General features: G+C 42.6%; 2 protein-coding genes across 3 annotated transcripts; one reads left to right on the forward strand and one right to left on the reverse strand.

The window, feature by feature from the left end:
• The first annotated feature begins 2,847 nt into the window (after positions 1–2,847).
• Positions 2,848–19,254, forward strand: COQ5 (coenzyme Q5, methyltransferase). 2 transcript variants are annotated; one of them, XM_027124560.1, is made up of 8 exons: positions 2,870–3,086; positions 6,806–6,955; positions 10,820–11,041; positions 12,216–12,335; positions 15,656–15,762; positions 17,594–17,682; positions 18,268–18,379; positions 18,462–19,254. In XM_027124560.1, the coding sequence occupies exons 1-8, from the start codon at positions 2,885–2,887 to the stop codon at positions 18,561–18,563; spliced, it is 1,104 nt and encodes a 367-aa protein (XP_026980361.1). In that variant the 5' UTR covers positions 2,870–2,884; the 3' UTR covers positions 18,564–19,254. The 2 variants fall into 2 exon arrangements, with proteins under 2 accessions (XP_026980362.1, XP_026980361.1); XM_027124561.1 differs by lacking the exon at positions 12,216–12,335 and having other exon boundaries at positions 2,848–3,086.
• A 2,029-nt stretch (positions 19,255–21,283) lies between these two features.
• Positions 21,284–23,742, reverse strand: DYNLL1 (dynein light chain LC8-type 1). Its single transcript, XM_027124562.1, has 3 exons — positions 23,588–23,742; positions 23,235–23,372; positions 21,284–21,704 (listed from the first exon to the last, which is right to left on the reverse strand). Exons 2-3 carry the CDS (start codon positions 23,364–23,366, stop codon positions 21,567–21,569), a joined length of 270 nt encoding a protein of 89 aa, XP_026980363.1. The 5' UTR covers positions 23,367–23,372; positions 23,588–23,742; the 3' UTR covers positions 21,284–21,566.
• Positions 23,743–24,039: the final 297 nt, after the last annotated feature.

Genomic DNA, 24,039 nt, shown 5'->3' on the forward strand with positions numbered 1-24,039 from the left:
TATATATAGTGGAGATGTGAGTGTGAAGCACGCTGGGAAATGTAGTTTTATGCCTACATCCGGGTCCAATGGGTTTTTGTTTGTTTTTTGTTTTTTTTCCTTTGTTTTCCTCCTCAATGTGTGACAGATCTTACAGGATGATGGGACTTGCAGTACAGGTTTTGGTCTTAGTACACTAATAATAATATATACCACTCATAATGCATCCAAACGTTGGAATACCTGTGGAATTCCTTTATTGACTCATTGTTAGTTATAGTTCTTATTCTAGTACTAATATCAATTTATTTATGGCTCTTATTCAATCTCCTAATAATGATAATAATGACAATACTTTACATTTAGTATCACTCTACAGCACTTCCTCATGCAATTACTTCATTTCATTGTCATTTATTAATATAAATCATTGTTAATATTTCATGTTAGTGTTAATAATAATAGTTATCATTGAGTGCTTATCATTAGCAGACACTGCTCTGTGCAGTTTTTATGGAGTGTCACATCTATCCTCATAATAATTCAAATTTAAAGACAAGGAAACGGGCTCAAAAAGCTTAGATCATTTGCCATGATCACACAGCTAATAAGTGACATTCTCAACTACCTCAACTAAGATAAGCAGCTCTCCATTTTACAGATATGGACACTGAGACTTAGAAAATCACATATGTATTTTAGAAATCATATGACACCCATCTGTACTTTGGAAAATTATAAATGATTCGTTCCAACCGTAGCAGTTCAAGATTCAAAGGATCACAGAAAAACACTGTGAAAAAGATAAATAATTATTATAAATATAACAATAAATAAGGCTAACCTTATCTAGTTAGAAACCTATTATATGCCAGGCACTGTGCTCAGCCCAAAGAATTCCAAAATACATTAATGCAAGAATGTGATAAGGACTATAATAAAGTTAACACAAAATGCAGACCAGAGCAGAGGCCTCAAGGAGAGACATACAAAAATTTAGGAGGGGTAGAGGAGGGCTTCCCCAGAGGTGGTGTTACTTGAGCTGAACATAGAAGGATGAGCAGAATATCAGCAGTCATAGATGAACAAATAAACAAATAGACAAAATCCTAGACTTCCCCTAATTAGGCCCTTTTGGGTTCCTTATTAATCATCACGTTATACAAAACATTAATAAGTATATACAAGTCAATCCATCTTGCAGTTAACAGTTTTAACTGGGATAAAGGAAATTAGATACTAATCTCATTTTTTCATTTATTTATTTATTATTTATTTATTTATTGGCTGTGTTGGGTCTTCATTGCTGCACGCAGGCTTTCTCTAGTTGCGGCGAGTGGGGGGCTACTCTTCATTGCAGTGCGCAGGCTTCTCATTGTGGTGGCTTCTCTTGTTGCAGAGCATGGGCTCTAGGCATGCAGGCTTCAGTAGTTGTGGCTTGCGGGCTCTAGAGTGCAGGCTCAGTAGTTGTGGCACACGGGCTGAGTTGCTCCGTGGCACGTGGGATCTTCTGGGACCAGGGCTCGAATCCACGTCCCCTGCATTGGCAGGCGGACTCAACCACTGCGCCACAGGGAAGCCCTAATCTCATTTTTTAAATTTCCTTAAATGCCCTCCACCAGTCCTTATCTTGCTTTCCCTTTTCCAGCTTTTTTCCCACCACAAATCATATTGAAATGAGAGAATGGCTACATCATGCATCAAATTAAGTCTAGAAAATCCTAAAGTCCATTCTTAAGTATGAATAGACGTGGAAGATACACTAAGATTCCTGGATGATTTTTTATTTCCTTTAACAAAGATGTGAGAACTCTGATTACATGGGTGCATCATTCCTTTCTTCTATCTCTCTTAAAAGAGAGGGAAAGAGAGAAATCCCAGTGTAGTTCTTCCAAAATAAAGCAGTAGGTGTCCATCTGTCAGGCTACATTAAGCCAAGAAGAGATTTTTCCTTTTCAAAGTAGTTTCTTAGGGTCCTTGGCACTTTCTCCTTGTGAAACATTTACAGGAAACATACTTTAAAGAAAATTAAAGCAGAAACATACAGAAATCCAAATAAAACTCACCACCTCCATCCTCTTTTGCGCAAGATGCTCTATGTTACACTTACCATAGAAAAGAATGGGAAAATCTGGGGTTGAAGGAAAGCACTCATTCTATACCAGTTGGAGCTAGAAATGTAGCTTTGTGATAGCAGGAGAGGGAGGCTGAGTGGTGTTTTCTGGCGACTTACTAAATAGATGCCAGAGCTTTCCTTCCCATCTATGAACTTCCTAGGTCCATAAAATGGAAAGACCAACGAACAATCTTTCCAATGTTTATTATTCAGAGTAGTCTAGCATATGTTTCTCAAGACTGGTCTGCCAATCCCTCTCATAGAAATCACCAGAGAAGTTTGGTCAAATAGATTCTCAGTATCCATATCAGATTTACTGATCCGAAATCTCTGGTATTTGGGGCCCGGAAATGTGCACTTTAAGATCATGCCAAGTGATTCTTTATGCACGCCAAGGATTGCGAGAATTGAACCCGTAGTATTAGCCTTTTACCACACTGTACCTCCGTTTGCCCTCTTCTGCACCAGAAAACAAGAGTTACTCAATATCTTGGAAGTTAGTAGTACGGGTTGGCAAGATGCAGAGACGTGGCCTCTGAGAAGTGATTGGGGGTTCTCCCTAGGGTCCGCTCATTCCTGGTGAATTCTATATTCAATTTGGAGAGAGAAAGAGAAAGGGATTTCGGGTATTCAAAGACTAAATAGCCTCAGAACCCCAGGGATCCTGCAGAACTCCTTAATATCAGGTTTCAGGACGCCTTCAGCTAATAATGTCTCTGGCCGGCCGCCGTCAGCCATCTAGTGAGGCAACGCGACATCCTGTCTGGCGGCGGTCACGCGACTGTCAAGATGGCGGCCCCCAGGAGCTGGGTTTTATGGAGCTTCTGCTGCCGTGGGTCGTCGCGGGTGTTGCTGGGCTGCAGGCTTCCCGGGCTTCGTAGCTCCTGGCCCAGGGGCCCGCTGGGTGCGCGGCCCTTGTCCCAAGAGAAGCGGGCAACCGAAACGCACTTCGGGTTTGAGACTGTGTCGGAAGAGGAGAAGGGGGGCAAAGGTGAAAAGAGTGAGAGGGTGGAGGGGGGGAAATCTGACCGTCTGCGATCTAGTTTCTTCCGCCCATATTAAGAGTTGATTTAACGTCCTGTCGGCTCTGATGCATTATCTTCTTTATCTTCTGCAGTCCTGACCTCCAAGGAGTAGCCCCAGCCTAACCCTGCCAAACTGAGACGCTACCTCTTTTTAAGTAATTATCACAAAACCCCATCAGTTGAGCGTTTATGATGTGCCAGGCAGTGTGCAGACCTTGTTTACAATCTCATTTCAACTTCCCGATGATGAATATTGCTATCCCATGTTACGTAAGAGGAAATTGAGGCTTAAAGGTTAAGCAAAAACTTGCCCAGTTTAATATAGCTAGTGAGTGGTGGAACTAGTATTCCAACCCAGTTTGGCCCGACTACAGAGCCCAAGTTCTTAATCTCTTGCTAAAGGGATAGGCCATCTTTTATACAAAGAAAGAAGGAAACTATTTTCTGTGTGCTTCAGCTTCCAAATTTGCCCGATAGGAATAATAGTAACTTTTTTCATAGAGTTCTTGTGAAGATTAGATTACTTCATACACTGAAGAATTTTGAATAATGCCAGGCACTTCATAATTGCTCAGTAAATGTTAGATATTTTTGAGCAGTTTTTTGTGTTCACCATAAGCATGGGAAAGGAAAAGAACTTTTTTAAAACTCCAACTGTACCATTTGTAATGGGGAAGGTATTATGCCCATATTACAGATGGATAAGGTGAGACTCTGAGAGGTTCCTTAACTTGGCCTATGTTCACCCAGGAAATAAGAGAAAGAGCCTACAACTGAATTTCCATCCTCTTACAGACTAGCACGTTGTATTACCTCTCACCTGAATCTTAACTAAATATTATACATAGCTCTACTGTAACTCTGATTGTTTTGTTTTGTTTTTTGCGCTACGCGGGCCTCTCACTGTTGTGGCCTCTCCCGTTGCGGAGCACAGGCTCTGGACGCGCAAGCTCAGCGGCCACGGCCCACGGGCCCAGCCGCTCCGCGGCATGTGGGATCTTCCTGGACCGGGGCACGAACCCGTGTCGCCTGCATTGGCAGGCAGACTCTCAACCACTGCGCCACCAGGGAAGCCCTTGTAACTCTTTGAATACTGAATTTAAATTAACAGTTATTTCACTGTGAATCCCCAGAAAGCTAGGATGGTGGCTCATTCACGTCTGTATCCTCAGCACCTGATGCACATTGGGAGCTTGATAACTGATTGTGGAGTGAAATAAATGGAGCCAAGTAAAACGGTAGCAAACTTTTATTGAGGCCCTGAAACCTTTTAAAAATATTTTACATTAATTCTTATAAATACAAGCGTATGAGGTAGGAACTCTTATCCTGTTTGTATAGATGAATAAACTGCTGATAAGTGGCATAGCTGGAATTTGAATACACATGGGTTGCTTCCAAAATAATAATAATGCTTAACCTCTGTATTGTGCTTTACAATGTATAAACAACATTTCACACAATGACGGGGGAAGAGTTACCCACTAAGCTAAATACGACTTCCAGATTGGGACCCAAGATTGAAGTACAGGCAATCTTTGCACAATGATGCAGGACAGTAAAAATGTCCATGCAAGCTGAAATCATGACAATGATCTTAAAGATCAATGGGGAAAATTGCGATTGTTCCAGAACCTTTAAAAATTATCAAACGTCAAAAACTCTCTTAATGTCAGTTATAAATATATAAGGAAATGAAAAAATAGTAAAGTTGATATTTATTTAGCACACTGTCATTTAAAATTAAATTTAATTAATACAATTAGAATTTTTAATTTTTTAAATTTAAAATTAAATTAAAATCTAACAAAAAATTAGAAAGATTGAAAATTAAGTTGTTTTAGTCCTTTGTAAAAAATTTACCACGAGTAGTTTAAACAGTATTTGCATCCTTTTTGTCATATATTTTACAGTAGGGAGTGAGCACCTTCTCCATGCCTCAGCAAACGGCCAGACGTGTTTCTAAGGTTCAGTCAGCTTCTAACATTTTATCCTTTCACTTTCAATGTCATGAAATATAGCCAAGAATTCCTTTAATGTGAAATTTTTTGCTGGCATCATTTTCTCTGGGACATCTTCAACCTTTTCATCACAACCACATTCTCATTTACATCCATAAGTTCATTTTCCCAAAGTTCCTCTGGCTGCATATCTAAAACCTCTCGAGGGGCAGCAGTATCAACATTCCCATGGTCATGTTTCTCCTGTAACTCCACTGATGTATTCAAATTTCACTTCCAGGGTTTATCACTTTTCATTATTTTGTTGCACTTTCATTTCCATTGGCCAGTTTCCTCTTTCAGTTATCTAGTTTTGTAAAATGCCCCAGAGATTTACAGCTGAGATAAGAAGATAACACAACTACATGCTTTGTTGTCTGCATGTGAACTGAATAACTGATGTATAGTGACCAACCAGCTACAAACTGTAAGAGAAGTGACATTGTTGGCTTCTGATCATGATGCATATCTGTTATTTATGTATGATTTGTGGACTGAAGAACTACTAGCAAAATGTGTACTTTATGTAATTAGTCACAGTTAATATACCACTGGATTTGAATGATGTTGCTAGAGGACTGGCATTATTGAACTAAACCACAGTAACTGAAATTCTTGTATATTAGAACCATATAAAGCAAGAAGGGCTTATACTTAGTGGGTTGAGCCTTAGTGTCCCTCTAAGTACCCCAAAAGATGTTCAAAAGCAAAAAGCAAGCTTATAGGATCCCAAGGTTGAGAATAGACATTCAAGATTGAGTTAAAGGAGGGGGCTCTATAGTCTGCTGATTCAGCAGAGGACAGTAATATTTTGGGTCTAAGCAGCACATTTTATCTGAGGAACTCAACGTGTCTCCCCTTCATTACCTAATTCAGCCTTACGGCAGGCAAGTAGGGGGCTGGCGCTGATATTCTCATCTCATGGGCAGAAATTGAGGTGCAAAGAAGTTAAATGTAGCCTGTACTTTAAAGTGTATTGGATAATAAATTCCTTAACTCTTCAGCTAGCCCAGATTCCACATTCTGCCTTAATCCTATGTTGGGTCATGAGGACCCTCTACAGTGTGACTTGGCCCTGATTCACATCCTGCCATCCATCTGCCCACCAAATTGTACATGAGGTTTTTCTCAGTGATGCTGGCAGAGATGAGCTGAGGTCTTCCCATCCATTTGTCGTGTCTTCCTAAAGGATTTTGTTGTCTTTTATTATAATAATATTAGAAACATTCCAACCCCCTCCCTGCCCCTTCCTCTAAGAAACAGAAACTGGGGAATTCCCTGACGGTCCAGTGGTTAGGACACAGCGCTTTCACTGCTGAGGGCGCAGGTTCTATCTCTGGTCAGGGAACTAAGATCCTGCAAGCCAAGACGTGTGGCAAAAAAGAAAAAGAAAAACAGAAACCTATTTAGTACTTAAGTATGTGCATGACATTATTACAAGGTAATGGCCCTAGGTAAAGCTAACTAAGATAACATAAAAGAGGTTGACTTCTTTCTTACATGATGTAATTTAAGCTTTTTTTAGAAGGGGTAATGTTAAGGTGAAGATTTGGGCATCAAGCATTATGACTTGGCTCCACCTTGCAGACAGTTAATTTCATGGGGGGGAAGCTTTCTCCTCTTTCATTTAGGACTTTTCCAGGTTAATCTTATGAATAGTCCAATCATGTTGTATTTCTCTGAAGTCTATCAGGTGTTTGAAAGTGTGGCCAAGAAGTATGATGTGATGAATGATATGATGAGTCTTGGTATCCACCGTATTTGGAAGGATTTGCTGCTCTGGAAGATGCGCCCGTTTCCGGGGACCCAGCTGCTGGATGTTGCTGGAGGCACAGGTAACATACAGTTCTGTATCCTGGGGTACCACTAAGCTCCTTTTATAAAACTTAGTGTCTCTTGGGACTTCCCTGGCGGTCCAGTGGTTAAGACTCTGCACTTCCGCTGCAGGGGGCACAGGTTAGATCCCTGGTCGGGGAACTGAGACCCCGCAGCCTCGCAGTGTGGTCAAAATAAATAAATAAGTAAAAAATAAAAATAAAATAGTTTAAAAAAATTAGTGTCTCTTGTTAGAATGAGCTAGCTCACCTACCATTAGCCTGAAAATAGTAATTGACAATCAGTACACTTCTCAGAAAGATTTATTCTTTCCTTTTTTAACTGAATGTCAGTCAAAAGCACAGAATATCAGCTTTGTGCCTGTCACTTTTCTAAAATTCAGAGGATTACAAAGTAAAACGACCAATTTTTAACTCTAGTGGTATTTCCCCATCTAAACAACCGTTTTACCTTCTATTTAACCTTTATCCCACTTTCCCTCTTTCTTTGGTGTGGGAAAGGGGGAGAGCTTTTATCATGTTATGTAAGCTTTCTAGGCAGACTTTTCTGCCTAATCTACTATGATACCAGATATCAAAAGCTCATTTATTTGTGCATGGTCCTTTGTTATTTGGTACACACTAGGCATTTGGAGAGAAAAATGTCACAATGTGTAATATAATGTAATAATGTCATAATCTATCCTAATAGGATAATGTATAATAATAAATTACAGTAGAATAATGTCCATGTTTGAAACATGTTTATGTGTGGCTTTGTTGGTGTGGCCCTCTACCCAAAAGGAAGCACAGAGGGCAGTATGGTGGAGGACAGTTTAGCAGAATCTATCAAAATCTAAAATGCTTACAGTCTAGGATCCCACAGTTCCAATTCCAGACATCTAGTCTGAAAACAAAAACAAAAACAAAAACTTGCACAGAGAGATAGCTACAGAAGGGGGTCAGTTAGAGCTGCTTCCATCTCCAATGTACCCCAGCCAGTAACATTACCACATGCTGGCAACTGCCCATTTAGAAAATGCAATTGAAAAGTAATCCCATATATTTAAAAAGACATTGAAAAAGTAGAGCTACAAATATGCTCACTGCATAATTTTTAGTCATAGTGAAAAATTGGAAATAACCTATTTCTACCTCAATAAAGAAATGGCTTTAGGGACTTCCCTGGTGGTGCAGTGGTTAAGAATCTGCCTGCCAATGCAGGGGGCACGGGTTCAATCCCTGGTCTGGGAAGATCCCACATGCCGCGGAGCAACTAAGCCTGTGCGCCACAACTACTAAGCCTGCACTCTAAAACCTGCAAGCCACAACTGCTGAGCCTGCGTGCCACAACTACTGAGCCTACGTGCCACAACTAGTGAAGCCCACGAGCCTAGAGCCCATGCTCCGCAACAAGAGAAGCCACCGCAATGAGAAGCCTGTGCACCGCAATGAAGAGTAGACCCCATTCGCCACAACTAAAGAGAAAAGCCCACACACAGCAACGAAGACCCAACACAGTCAAAAAATAAATAAATATATTTTTTTAAAAAAGAAATGGCTTTAAATTAAGATACATCAATACTATAAAATATTAGGTAGCTATTTAAAAGAATGAGGAAAGCCTAGAAATACCAATGGAATGGCCTCAAGGACATATTAAGTGGGAAGAAAAAGAAAAGTTGTATACAATGCATATAATATGATCCCCATTTATGTTTTTAAGTTGTTTTATATGAGTACATATAATTATATTTAAATATATAGGAAAGTGACTAGAGAATACCGAATTGGATGGAGAAAATGGAAAAACTTAAGGATATATTTCTTACAGTGTAAGAAAAAAACAAAACAAAGACAAGGAAACCGCATTGTAAAAAGGGAAATGTGATCCCGGAAAGCGCTGGCTTTGCCCAAACAATATTTACCTGGTCACAATAATGTACACACTTGATTTTCAGCTTTTAGACTCAAACCATCAACAAAGCACAGAAGACATAGCTATAGAACAAATAAAATGTTATCAGGCTTGACGGAATAAAAATATATATATGATGGAACGCTGAAGGGAGTCAAAAGAGATACTGTCTGTAGTTGGTGGAATAAGAAATAAAATACTGGGGTGGAGGGATAAATTTGGAATTGGGATTAACAGATGTATACTACTATATATAAAATAAACAACAAGGACCTACTGTATAGCACAGGGAACTGTATTCAATATCTTGTAATAACCTATAATGGAAAAGAATATGAAAAAGAAAAAAATGTATATATATGTAAAACTGAACCACTTTGCTGTACACTTGAAACATTGTAAATCAACTATACTTCAATAAAAAAGTTAAAATTAAAAAAAATATATTGATTAGTTTATTACTTTAGGTTACAAAGGTATCTGTGAGGAATTATGAAAAGTGATAAAATATATTGGGAGGATAAAAGCAAGCAGAGATGGGGGTGAGTAAAGAAGTAGCTGTAACCAACAGAATAAACAGCTAAAGGAGTTGGGAAGGATGGTCTGTGGGGAACTGAACCGGGAGTAGGAAGTGGTGTGGCAGGGAACTGTTGCTTGTGACTGTACCTTTATGTTACTGTCATAAAAATTATTAGAAAAAGGCTAGAAGGATGCACACTAAGCTCTTAACACTTGTTATGTCTGGAGAGTGTGGACAGAGAATGCAACTTTCATGTTTTATTCTACATGTTTAGGTATTGAGTCTTATAGTAAGAATGTGTCCATGCATTACATATGCAATTTTTTAAAGGTTTTTTTTTTTTTTTTTGAGGTATGCAGGCCTCTCACTGCTGTGGCCTCTCCTGTTGTGGAGCACAGGCTCCGGATGCGCAGGCTCAGTGGCCATGGCTCACGGGCCCAGCCGCTCCACAGCATGTGGGATCTTCCTGGACCGGGGCACAAACCCGTGTCCCCTGCATCAGTAGGCGGACCCCCAACCACTGCGCCACCAGGGAAGCCTGAGGTTTTTTTTAAAAAAATAATTAATTAATTTATAAATAAATTAATTTATTTTAAATTAAATTAATATAAATTAATTAATAAAATAAATTTATTTATTTATTTTTGGGTCTTCATTGCTGTGCACAGGCTTTCTCTAGTTGTGGCAAGTGGGGGCTACTCTTCGTTGTGTTGCACGGGCTTCTCACTGCGGTGGCTTCTCTTGTTGTGGAGCATGGGCTTCAGTAGTTGTGCCACGTGGCCTCAGTAGCTGTGGCGCACGGGCTTAGTTGCTCCGCGGCATGTGGAGTCATCCTGGAGCAGGGCTTGAACCCGTGTCCCCTGCATTGGCAGGCGGATTCTTAACCACTGAGCCATCAGGGAAGTCCAGGTTTTTTAAAGAATCTTAGACGTTAGAAATTTACTGTTAAAATAAAAAGTTACTGGGCTTCCCTGGTGGCACAGTGGTTAAGAATCCGCCTGCCAATGCAGGGGACATGGGTTCAAGCCCTGGTCCCCGAAGGTCCCACGTGCCGTGGAACAACTAAGCCCGTGCACCACAGCTACTGAGCCTGCGCTCTAGAGCCCACTAGCCACAACTACTGAAGGCTGAACACCTAGAGCCCGTGCTCCGCAACAAGAGAAGCCACCGCAATGAGAAGCCTGTGCACCACAGTGAAGAGTAGCCCCCGTTCACCGCAACTAGAGAAAGCCGGCGCACAGCCAGGAAGACCCAACGCAGCCAAAAATAAATAAAATAAATAAATAAAAATAAAAATTAAAAAAATAGTTACTGTTGAGATGAGTACAAAATTCAATTTTCATACACTCCTCAACCCCTGTACCTTTGTTGCTCCTTTGGGGTTTAAGAAATGCTGGGTTTTTGTTTTTGTTTGTGTTTGATCTTTCCTCCTGTTGGCTTCCCACAGGTGACATTGCATTCCGGTTCCTTAATTATGTTCAGGCACAGCATCAGAGAAAGGAGAAGAGGCAATTAAGGGCCCAACAAAATTTATCCTGGGAAGAAATTGCCAAAAAGTACCAGAATGAGGAGGATTCTTTGGACGGTTCTCATGTCATGGTCTGTGACATCAACAAGGAGATGCTAAAGATTGGAAAACAGAAAGCCCGTGCTCGAGGATACAAAGCTGGTAAGTCCTGCAGAAAATGGACCCAGAGGAGATGTTTATATGTTTATAAAATAAAATGGAATATGTACAATGCTGAAATGCTTTCTTTCCAGGTTTCAAAAACTTACAGGTAGGTAGGAGTGGAAGATAATTTGTGTGGCTGCGTCCAGCATGTGTGCTGTTATGTACATTATTTCAGCAACCCAGGGAGTTAGATTATCAGCCACATGTGACAGGGGAGATAACCCAAACCCAAAGAGGTTAAGTATCTGCTTCAGCTAACACAATTTAAATGGCAGATCCGGAATGGGGGCTGACTCTTTGGATCTCAGCTCTTGGACACTGAGACAAGTTTGGCTTTTAATTCCCAGCAGCTCCCCAGTGACCCCCATGCCCTGTTCTTGAGCCATTTCATCCCCCTCCCAAAACTAAGCTCTGCTTCAGCTTTCAAACCAGGGGGCTCCTGGGGCCTGGACATTTCCCACGTGGGGCTCTTTTCACAGGCAGTCTTTGCTCCAGAGCACCTCCACCCCACCCCCGCCACTGGGTGGGCTGAGACTTTCTCAGATCTTCATCCAGGTCTAATGGCTTTGTTTTTTGGGGGAGCGGGGGGGGGGGCGCGGGGTTGTGATTTATTTATTTATTTTTTTAATACATCTTTATTGGAATATAATTGCTTCACAATACTGTGTTAATTTCTATTGTACAACAAAGTGAATCAGCCATGTACACACATACATCCCCATATTCCCTCTTGAGGCTCCCTCCCACCCTCCCTATCCCACCCCTCTAGGTCATCGCAAAGCACCGAGCTGACCTCCCTGTGCTATGCTGCTGCTTCCCACTAGCTATCTCTCTTACATTTGGTTGTGTATATGTATGTCAATGCTACTCTCACTTCGCCCCTCACCCGCTGTGTCCTCAAGTCCATTCTCTACGTCTGCGTCTTTATTCCTGTCCTGCCACTAGGTTCATCAGTACCTTTTTTTTTTTTTGATTCCAAATACATGCGTTAGCATACGGCATTTGTTTTTCTCTTTCTGACTTACTTCACTCTGTGTGACAGACTCTAGGTCCATCCACCTCACTGCAAATAACTCAATTTCGTTTCTTTTTATGGCTGAGTAATATTCCATTGTAGGTCTAATGGCTTTTCCCACACAGCCTTGCTTCCTCTCCTTTTTATTTTTTCCAGGTGTCTCCTCTCACCCCCTGCCCCCAAAAAAGAAAAAAACCCTTTTGCCCTCCTACCTCTATTTCATCGTGGGTTTCTCAGAGGGCCCAACTGATGCAGTTGAAGAATCACCCGTAAATGGTACTCCTCAAATTTCCCTAGCACGGTACTCTCAACAGCCAATGGGAGAATGCCTGGGTATCTCCAGGAACCTGTTGCAGCCTCCAAATAGACAGTTTCTGCTCTAGCTTAGAGATATACATTTTGCATTTGGCTTTCTGTTTGTTTTCATATTTTGAAATACTTTTGCCCCCAGTTTTATGCCCCAGTAGTAGTACTGATCTGGCAGCTGCAGCATGTTTACCCAGCTCTTCAGAGCCGCTGCACTGCCCTCTTCCACGCTGGCCGAGCACTGCAGGCAGCCCCCATGAGAGGCAGCGGTGCACAGCAAAGGAAGCCAAGTCCCTTGGGTCCATGTCAGCACTTCTCCCCTCCCCCACCCCCACCATGAGTGTCTATGGTTATTTTAGCTCAATTCTGCTTCCTCCTCCTCCTCCCACCCGCAGAATGAGCTGCCTAGACGAACTGCAGCCCACTTGGCCCCCCAAATGAAGGGCTCTTTTGTTAACCATCAACACTGATCAGAAGGCTGACAATCACTAGTGTTTCTAGACAAAGGCACCGTGTTCTTACTCCTACTGAGAAACGTGTTTCCCTTCTCTCTGGTGCTTAGCCACGAAGACTGGAGAACAAAGATGGAAATGATGGGTAATGTTCCACCTCTTGAATCATCTCTTCCATAGCACAGCTTGCCCTTCAGGCTCTCCTAACAGCCAAGAAATCCACCTGCATAGGAATCATTACATGCTGCATAGTATGGTTTTATCTTTCCTCCTTGCTTTATCAATCTCCAATAATAATGCCTTTGCAAAAAATATCATGCAAAAAAAATTTGAAACTAAGTAGGAAGATCCTAGAAATGATTTAATAGTTTAAAAAATTAATGTGTAAAGGCATTTTTTGTGTGTAGTACTATTATGTGTTTTACTTACATGTAGCACTTCCTCCCAAAATGGAAGCTTGGAGGGCAGGAACCTTAAAAAGATTATTTGATGGTTTATAAAAGTGATATATTTGGGAAAATTTTGGATATTAGAAATCAAAAATTTGAAAAGGTATTAAGAAGTAAATATTAACCAGAGTTTCAGCATCCAGAGATGACCCTCAATATATTTCCTTCCTAGCTTTTTCCTAATCATGTTCTTTTTATAAAATTGAGAACATCTTATGTATATAATTTAGTATCCTGCTTTATTTAATTCAGCATTGTATCATGAGATTTTCCCATGTTATTAAAAACTCCTGGGAATTCCCTGGCGGTCCAGTGATTAGGACTCCACACTCTAACTGCTGAGGGCTCAGGTTCGATCCACGGTCAAGGAACTAATATCCCACAAGCTGCATGGTGCGGCCAAAAAAAAAAAAAAATTTCCTTAAAATCATTTTTTATGATATTCTCTCATATGGATGTTTTATGATTTGCATAACCAATTTATGTAACTAGTTGATCTTTCATTTTTTTCTGATGTTTTTGCACGTAGCACAATGTTGTGACATCCTTATTTGTAAATTTTTGCATGCATCATTATTTTCTTTTTACTGACAATATATTTGGACAAGTGTTCAGGCTCTCTAGATCTCAATTACCTTATCTATAAAATGTAGAAAATAATAACCCTTCTCACAGTAGGAGGTACTATCCCATAACTGTTAAAAACACAGGCTCTGGAATAAAACTTACTGAGTTCTAATCCATCTGTGTGACCTTAGGCAAGGTACTTCAATCTTTCTGATACTCAATTTTGTTCACCTGAAACATGAAGATGATAGTACGGCTGTCTCAGAGTCGGTATGAGGATGTGAGAAGATAGTGTATGTAAAGTGATAAAACAGACCCTGCCATCATGGGCTTAGTAAGCAGTAGCTTTGATGATGATGTCATTAATGTCCTCCTCCTAAAATTCAAATAGCTGGGTCAAAGGATATACTTATTACTAAGGCTCTTGTTAAATACTGCTGGCATGCTTTCCAGGAGGGTTATTTCCATTTACCTTCCCCTATAGTGCCTTCCTTCTATATCATACTTTTTTTTTTTTAAGTTCCATTGAGACACCGAACGTGACAGTGCTTTTATTTAATTTATTTATTTATTTAAGGAAGCCAAGTGTTTTATTTTATTTTAAATGTATTTATTTATTTATGGCTGCATTGGGTCTTTGTTGCTGCGCGCGGGCTTTCTCTAGTTGCAGTGAGCGTCGGCTACTCTTCATTGCAGTGCACGGGCTTCTCATTGCGGTTGTTTCTCTTGTTGTGGAACACGGGCTCTAGGCGCACGGGCTTCAGTAGTTGTGGCACACAGGCTTCAGTAGTTGTGGTTCACGGGCTCTAGAGCACAGGCTCAGTAGTTGTGGTTCACAGGCTTAATGGCTCCGTGGCATGTGGGATCTTCCCAGACCAGGGCTCGAACCTTGTCCCCTGCATTGGCAGGCGGATTCTTAACCACTACACCACCAGGGAAGTCCCTATATCATACTTTATGTCTGATTCACTGCAAGTTGAATAATATTAAAGCCAAATCAGGATCCTCAGAGGACATAGCTACCCTGATGGGGAGCTCCCTTGGGTGTTTTCTGAATTCATGACCAGATTTGCAGTCAAGACACTTTGCTTCTCTATGACTCCAGTAGAACCAATATAATTATACTAAATTACGTACTTAGAATACTTCCAATGACTGTCTGAAGTAGGTACTATTATTGACTCCATTTTACAGATGAGGAAACAAAGTAGTTTATTAAAGATTATATGGCTAATAAATGGGGAAGCTGGAATTAGAACACAGGCAACCCCAGGACCTGGGCTCTTAACCACAGTGCTTTACACAAAACACCTAGTTGGATAAAAATTGCTTAAGGGTAAGGCATAACTAAGTAACCAGTGTCTACTCTGAGAACCTTGGGGGGACTTCCTGCTAAACTTCAAGGGCGCCAGCTTCACATTCTCAGGACTGGAGGACACTGTGAATACGGTGGCCAGGAATCCACTGGAGAAGGCAGGTGTGTATTTTCTGACACCACTTCAGATACCACATGTGTGATGTTTGCCCAGCACCAAACAGCTCTCCAGTTCTCCAATGTCAACCAGCTGTCCAACAATTTAGTTCAGTTCTGACACTAATTACCCAGAGTTAGCTCAGATTCCACAGGTTTAAGGGCTAATTGCCACAGGACTGTCCCCACTTCACAAGCCAGCCGCAAACAGGGTGTCCACGGTACCCACAGTTCTGTCTGGCCTACTGAAAATTCAGGGTTTCCCATGACCCCCTCCTCAGGTTTGACAGTTCACTGGGTGCAGAGGAGACAGTTGTCCAGACTGAGGCCAGAACTGCTTTTCTCTTTCAGGACTTGCTTGGGTAGTGGGAGACGCTGAAGAACTGCCCTTTGATGATGACAAATTTGATGTTTACACCATTGCCTTTGGGATCCGGAATGTCACACACATTGATCAGGTAATGAATGGCTGCATCCGCTTGCGTGACTCAGGATATTAGTTCTCCTGGAGTGGCTCCACGGTGAATGAGGAAAGGGAGAGAGTCTTCTCTGGGCTCAGCTCCTGAGTTGAATGTTTCAGGCTTAGAGGTCTTAATCCTTTAAATTGCCCATTTTCCTGCCCACAAAATTGAAAAAAAACCACAGAGCAGATCCCCACAGAAGCCTTTGTTGCTTGGGTTGGTATTTACATCCTTAAAAAAAAAATTATTTATTTGGCCGCATCAGGTCTTAGTTGCGGCGGCGGGCTTCTCTCTAGTTGTGACATGCGGGCTCTAGAGTGCGTGGTCTTAGTTGCCCTGTGGCATGTGGGATCTTAGTTCCCCAACCAGGGATCAAACCCGCGTCCCCTGCATTGGAAGGCGGATTCTTAACCACTGGACCACCAGAGAAATCCCAGTATTTACATTTTTGAGACTGTCAGTCTTGCTCTCTCATTTCATCTGCTTCCTCCTGCTTGTGAAACCACCTGACTCTGACACTGCAGATCAGAGGGATTTCCAAGGCTGACAGAGAAAAAGGCACTCAAACCCTATTTTGGCAGAAGGTAGCTAGATTCATGGTTCCTCTGTAGGAAGAAGGGAAATGTTCAGCTCTTAATCTGATGCAGCTCTTCTTTATTTCTGCTTGAACATTCTGTCCAAACATTTGAAGATGGTAAGCAAGGCACCCCATTTCATTTCTGTAATGTGGACTCCAGTTGCCTAGTTGCCTGCTTTGGGTGGGACATCCTTTATGGTGTACTTTAGCTTCATTTTTATGACCTGTCCTATGTCTGTAGCCAGTTTATTATTCCTTTTAAATTAAAAAAAAATAATAAATTTTAGTAGATTCAAAGTTCAAAAGGCACAAACGGATATATCAGTAAAAGTCTTCACCTTGTGTCCCAGCCATTCAGTGCCTCTTCCCCCTGCAGTCACCAATTTCTTAATGTAGCTTTGCAAAGATGTCTTGTGCATATTAAGTGTATTTATTTTCTTTCTTTTTTTGTACAAATATTAGCATATGAAACATTTTGCCCATTGCTTTTTTTTCCCTTAAAAATATACCTGCAGGGCTTCCCTGGTGGCACAGTGGTTGAGAGTCCGCCTGCCGATGCAGGGGACACGGGTTCGCGCTCCGGTCCGGGAGGATCCCACATGCCGCGGAGTGGCTGGGCCCGTGAGCCATGGCCGCTGAGCCTGCGCGTCCGGACCCTGTGCTCCGCGGCGGGAGAGGCCACAGCAGTGAGAGATCCGCGTACCGCAAAAAAAAAAATCTATATATCTATATATCTATATACCTGCAGACTTTTGCATGTCAGCACATAAAGAACACTGGCTCTTCCTTTTTTTAATAGCTGCATAGATTCCCTTTGTGTATATATTCTGTAATTTAGCCAGTCTCTCATTAATGGTTAAGATGCTTCTAATCTTGGTGCTGTTCAAATCGTGCCATAATGAATAACCCATGTCGTTTCCACAATAGAAACATTTCTGTAAGATAGATTATTTGAAGTAAAATTGCTGGATCAAAAAGGAATATCCATTGTGATTTTGAGAAGTAATTCAAAAATTGCCGCCTGTGGGGCGTTGTACCAATCTGAGTCAGTTTAGATTACTCCAAGTAACCTTCTCTAGTCACGGGCAGCAGAATGCCTATTTCTGCTGTTACAGCTTCCCAGCTGAGAGTGAACACGGGATCTGTGGGAAATCACTTTTATAATGCCCATAGAAGCTGACGCCGCCTCAGCCTCCCAGAGCTGAATGAGGGCTGCTGACGAGTGTGTTCTGTCGTTCCTGTCTTGCTCAGGCGCTCCAGGAAGCCCATCGGGTCCTGAAGCCAGGAGGACGGTTTCTCTGTCTGGAGTTCAGCCAAGTAAACAATCCGCTCGTATCCAGGTTGGTATTGTTAACAGGGCTTGATTTTCATCATCTAGCCAAGGGTTTCCCATCCCAAAGTGGAAAGAAAATAGCCAGTAAGCTACAAGCATGAACCTCATAGTTCAGTGTCCCAGAGTCCCTGAGGGACAGTGCCACCTCTGAGGTCTGAATGACAACACCTAGGCTAGAAGGGTCTCAAACCAGAGACTCAAGTGGGCCCACGTATGTATTTTGTTTGACTCATGGTATTTTAAAAATTGACTTAGATGTCCATATTTTAAAATCAGGAAATTTTACATAAAAATCTAGATTTCCAGCTTCACTTGAGAAATCAGATATATGGCAACCCTGGTTAAGCCCATATTCCCACATGGCAATAGTCAGGGCTGAGTAGTAACTGCCCTTTCTCCACTTTTCTGGTACTTCCTAACTGTGCCTGTCACCACACCTTCACTACTCCCTAGGCTTCTGCACCTGGCCCACTTCACTTATTTCAGGTACTTGCTTGACCCTTATAGGCATTTGAGTTTATAATCCCAGGCTTAGACCTTCTTGCTTATTAATGGTCACGTTCTAATCTTAATCTTTTGCCTTTTTGTTTAGGCTCTATGATGTATATAGCTTCCAGGTCATTCCTGTCCTGGGAGAGGTCATTGCAGGAGATTGGAAGTCCTATCAATACCTTGTAGAAAGTATCCGACAGTTCCCATCTCAGGTAAAAAACTTCTATAGCTTACAACAAAGGCCCTACAGTTGAAATCCAGGCGATTTTTGCTGTATCCTTCTTTGTGTTTTAGGAGGAGTTCAAGGAGATGATAGAAGATGCAGGTTTTCAGAAGGTGACTTATGAAAATCTAACATCAGGCATTGTAGCCATTCATTCTGGCTTCAAACTGTAACTCCTTTAAGATCCTGGAGTGTGAACCAGTCACATCCTGTCAAAAGGCTGGAGCCGAAGGATAATGTGGTTAGTGAGACCAGCACAACATCTCCTCCTAAGGCTGTGCGCCTTGGACTCATGTTCTGATGTGACCAGTCTCAGAGTGAAAGAAACAAGCTTCTGTCACTTTATTGCAGCTTTCCTTTGGGGCTGCTTCAGGCCTTCTCCCAGAGGTATTTAGTCTGTACTTTTTGCTTAACTCCTACTAATTTTTCTTGGCTCTGTAGTATGTGGTTAAGGAAAACCAGCACTGAAACTCAGTTTTGAAGTGTATCTGTGGCTTCTCTGCCAGTGCTGCCTACCAAAGGGATAATGAATCATTAGAACCCAATGATGATTTGAACCAGAAAACTTCCTAGCTGTACCCAAGTCCATCTTTCAGCCTAGGACTAAGTCTGGGGCCAAAAGCCAAGGCCCAAATTAGAGGGCTAAGGATCACAACTAGAATTGTGCCCTGAAACACTAAAAGAGTTTACAATTTTCATGGGTTTTGTCATTTTTTTCTTGAGGGAGGTGAAAGAAATACACTTTCATCATTATTCATTCAGTCCTCTTCTACCAAAAGCCACTATTGTGTCCTCAGTGCCTGTCATGAAGGAAACTTGACAAATCCTTGTTGAAGGAATAAATGTACCTGATTTCACGTCTTACAAAGAGAGCTTCTTTGTCAGGATACGTTTGAAGTCAGGATCTTATAGCCAAAAAAAAAAGTTTGATAACTATTTGTCTGGCCAAACCCCCTCCAGTACTCAGAAGAGCTGGACAGAGCTCTTGTCTCCTTAATACAGTCCACTCTTTGATGTTAAAATGAGACCATAAAAAAAAAAAAAAAGAGACCATAAATATTTTCAGTGCAGATGAAACTTAAGGGTTTTTTTGGGGGGTGGGGGAGGGTTGGTAAGAAATTGCAGAAATCAACCTGTGAGTTGGCTGGCAGTTGAATTGCAGAGACCTTAGTTCAAGGCTATTTGAAAAGTCTTCAGATATGCTGCCTCTCGCCCCAGCACAGAAGGGGTCATTTACCCCTTCACGTGAGTCACGACCTTCACTCACAAGATTGTGCCCTTGTCACTGAAAAGCTTCCAGATACAGCACTCTATATACACCTGTCTCAAAGAACAGCACCTTAGAACGATTGATAAAATGCTAAACCTTAGAAAAACTTATAAGTTTTGTTTTCAGCCAGCTGGCGCCTCTGAAATTAACAAGGAGCAGGCAGTAAAAAAACCTTCATAGGTCATCAACCCAGTCCTCCCTCAGTGGCAATGTGATTCTCATATCTGAATCAAGAAAGAAAAGTTAAAAGCTGTCACTTCCTGGCAATAGATATGGGCCTGATGAAATTAGAACTCCCATTGTCCAGCCGTTTGTGGCCTGAAGGCAGCTGGAGACTGGAAGTAGAGCTAAAATCGACAAGATTGATGCAGCTTTGAAAGCCAAACACCTGTTGGGCTTCAAATATAGCCAGGTCACAAAAGCGGAAAAGGAGGTAGAAAAAAGATGTATTACAGGAACATTCTCAGTCTGTTCATGTAAATACAAACCTAAACGACTGCAATTGCAGTCCCGTTCCACAGTACCTCCTGCTCCTCTCCTGCAGAAAGCAGGGGAAAAACTTCTCCCACTTGAATTGCCATAATAGTAAAACAATTGTTTGCCCCTCTACCCTGAAACTTTCTCAGTCCTAACATTGATCAACTTCACTAGAACTTTTAAGACCCCAAGTTCTGGTAAAGAAAAACAACCTCCCAAAGATGTTACAGACCTAATATTGCTCTCAAGATGGAATCATCAGTCAATTCAGATCTATCACCCGCTCTGTGTAGCATTAGCCTGGCTGCTCAGACACCCTAATTGTATCTCATGGATCCAAGGTCTAAAACAAAAAGGCTTACCTCATGTGAACACTGAAAACAAAGGGGAACTTAAAAGCCAGGACCTTCCTTGCAGCTTCCCAGGATGGGCGTGGGTTGTCTCAGCCTCTGGAATATTTCCTATCTACAAAAGCCAAGTCTGCCATATTCGCTTTTATTCATAGAAAAGATTTGTCTTCCTAAAATTGATAGCAGGAAACCTTTAATGAAGTTTACTTATCCAGTTTTAATTGGGTCTTTTAGTGAAAGCTTCAATTCACATGTGAACACAGCTAGTTAAAGCACAGCACAGCAGGCTTATAAGTTTAAATTCCTGCAGACTTTATTAGAATCACATGGAGGGCTGCCTCAAAAGATTTCCCTTTTAAGACCACCTTTAATCTTTAGAATATACTTTGGCCAAGGCAGGGGAGGGGAAATTAGTCTAGAGGCCAACTTTCTTATTAGCGTATTTCCATTTTACAACCATGGAACTACTATACATTCATCACCACTTGAGGCCTAAGGCCCAGAACACTCTATAGCAGTATCTTTTAACAAAATGAGCACTTAAGGAAAGCATCAGATTAGGAATAAGAGTTAATTCAGTAGTTTCTCTGCCATGCATTTCTTAACATGCACTTCTGAGTAGTATTCTTCCATGCATAACAGTAGCAGGATGGGCAAGAATGAAACTCAAGAGCGTTGAATAGGCTAGTCTGTTATATCCCACAGAAACTTCAAGGAATCAGCCCCACCAAACTACCCAAGATCAAACAATAGGCCATCTTCAACCCTAGATTATTTGAACAAATCGTTATTAACGCACACTTCTCCAACACATTTATTTCTTTTAAGGAATGGATTTTGAAGAGAAAAAACATGGGACAGAGAGGTATGGAATAGAAAATAAATACAAATGTAAGCTGTTTTGCTAATTGCTTTATAACCACAACAACCTAGTACAGAGAATGCCCTGTACAAAACAACACAATAAAGATCGAGGTTTTCCCTTAGGCAAGGCTGAAGATTTCAGTCTCTGGTGTTTGGAATTTAGGCTGCAGTCCTTGTTTTTGGATGGATCACTGGGTGTGGCACAGTCCATGCTTTTAACCAGATTTGAACAGGAGAATGGCCACTTGGCCCAGGTAGAAGTAGATGAAGTGTTTGGTTTCATGTGTCACATAACTACCGAAGTTCCTCCCCACGATGCAGTGCCAGGTGGGGTTGTATTTCTTGTCAAACTCCTGGGGGAAGGGGAGGAGAAAAAGAACACAGAATTTTAGTGCTAAACCAGAGGTCAGAGTTTGCCTCCTAGATAAGCAGAGCAGAAAGAAGGAACGTCAGCATCTGCAAATTCTTAGAATGAAAGAATGTTCCTCAGCTCCAAATCGCCTACATGGTGCATTAATGCAAACATACTTGCAATCTGAGCTAAGCTGGGAATGGGGGCTGGGGAGGTAAAAGTCAGAAAGGGCAACGTCAGAGACAGAGCGCTTTGTTATCATGGCAATTACACCTTCATAACTTCTAGAATATTCTTATTCATTAACAGCAGGTGACATCAGTTCTAGTTTATCCTCTAGTTTTTAAACAGAACTAAACTATCCTCCTATTGTACGACATGCACCTACAAAAGCCAAGAAAATAGTAAATATTTAGCCCAAAATACCCCCACTATAACTCATTTCAGTATTATTGAAACAAAAGACTTCCAAAAGAACAAAGCCTCAATGAGCTTCTAAACCACTGTGGATCAAAATTTAAACGGACAAGACACTTGGCACTCCACTGTCCCTATAAAAAGAATGCTGGAAGCAGAACCTGACAGCTACCTGGGCAAATTTTATCTTTCTGTCAATAGCCCTTCTTCCCACATCTATCCTAACAGTGCTAATCTACCACCTGGTCCTCAAGGAGAGCAAACTGCAGTAACAACTTTTCCCTATTTTCCCCACCCCCAGAGGCTCTAGGTTTCACTGGGTAGCTCTAGGCAGGGGCCAAAGCTAGTCCTTCTCTATGAAAGTACTACAAGTCTCTGGTGAGTTAGGCAAAATTTGGCTACTATTGTATTGTACACAGCAAGAACGTCTTTTAGACTAAGGGGAATAAAATTCTTACAAACTAGACCAACGCACTGCTGCTGCCTCTGTCAAAAAGGTATTTATTTCTGCTCCATCCGAAGTCTTTCATCTTCTCATTCTCGACTAGAACCCTCCCACGGCTTAGGCTGCCAGCTTCCTTCCCTTCTAGAAAACATAGCTCGAGAAGTTGGCAGGCCTGCCAGCTTTCTACAGACTGCCATTTACCAATCCCCCAACCTAGTACCCAGCCCTCACTACCACCCACTTTCCCTCAACTGCCGACTGACTCCCCACTGAAGGCTGGCAAGATCTCCCTTCGGCCCTGCTGGAAACACCCACGCAGCTACCCCCCTCTCGAGCACCCAGATGGATCCTGGGCGCAGCAATCATGCAGAAGGGGGGGAACCGCTGCTGCCTGATCCTAGAAACCGTTACTAGGTGGCGCTTTCCCCGTGGAGCTGGGTAATTAAAAAAAAAAAAAAACTTCGAACGCTGAGGGGCCGATCTTCAAGAGAAGCGCAAAATTCATTTGCGTCCTTTTCTGGAAACCTCTACACCCGCGCTACTTTGCGTGCCCCCAAGTATCTCTGCCATTGCTCGGGGGACGCAGGATCGAGGAGAAGGAACTAAGTTGTGACTCGCCCCAGCTGAGCGCAAACTGCCCGAAACCCCACGCCCGCGCCCTGTCCTCACCTTCTTGATATGGGCCGCAATGTCCTTCTCTATATTATACTTCTCCAATGCCTGAGTAGCACACTCCACCGAGTCCTGTTGCATCTCCTCCGACATATCGGCATTTTTGATCACGGCCTTTCGGTCACACATGGTTACCTGGGGGGGGCGAGGCCCGGGCAAAGGGTGAGGAGTTGGGTTATGGGCTGCGCCTGCGAGACGCCAGCTTCCCCAGCCCGTTCCGCCCGCCCCACGCCACCCCGGGACGACCCCCAACCCCACTTCTCAGGAAGCGCGGGCCGCGCGGACCGAACGGCGGGATAAGTCCGGCAGGGGACGAAGCCAGATAGTGGAACCCCCCCCGAGTCTCTCACCAAAGAGCAGGGGCTGGCCGACTGCAACGGTCTCCTGGGGGAGGGGCTGGCGAGGCTCAGACCGGTCGAGACAAACGGTCCCTACTAAAGCCGTGGCGCATCTATGGAGCCCCACGCCACCCGCCGCCGCCTAGTACCTAAGCCCCGCCCTGCTCCCGCCGGCCCCGCCCCCCACCGAACGTCCCTATTGGCTTGACACAGCCCCAGAACTCTCCCATTGGTCCATGGACTGAATGGTTCCCTCAGGATCTTTCTCCTGCATTTTGTTGCAGACCACAATGCACCGCTCTCGGCGTCGGTTGCCCCGGCAATGGGCCGCACGAGATGAGGCCAAACACCCCGAAGGCGGTGCTGGGGTGGGGTCGCGAGGACCGCCCAGCGGCTAGAGAGGTGCGAAGTAAGCTTCCGCCCAGGTCAAGAGAAGTGATTCCAAATTTACGGAGGTTGTCCCA

Source organism: Aethalodelphis obliquidens, unplaced genomic scaffold, assembly GCF_003676395.1.
Source record: "Aethalodelphis obliquidens isolate GAN/ISIS:26980383/991018 unplaced genomic scaffold, ASM367639v1 scaffold28, whole genome shotgun sequence".
Taxonomy (NCBI): Eukaryota; Metazoa; Chordata; class Mammalia; order Artiodactyla; family Delphinidae; genus Aethalodelphis; species Aethalodelphis obliquidens.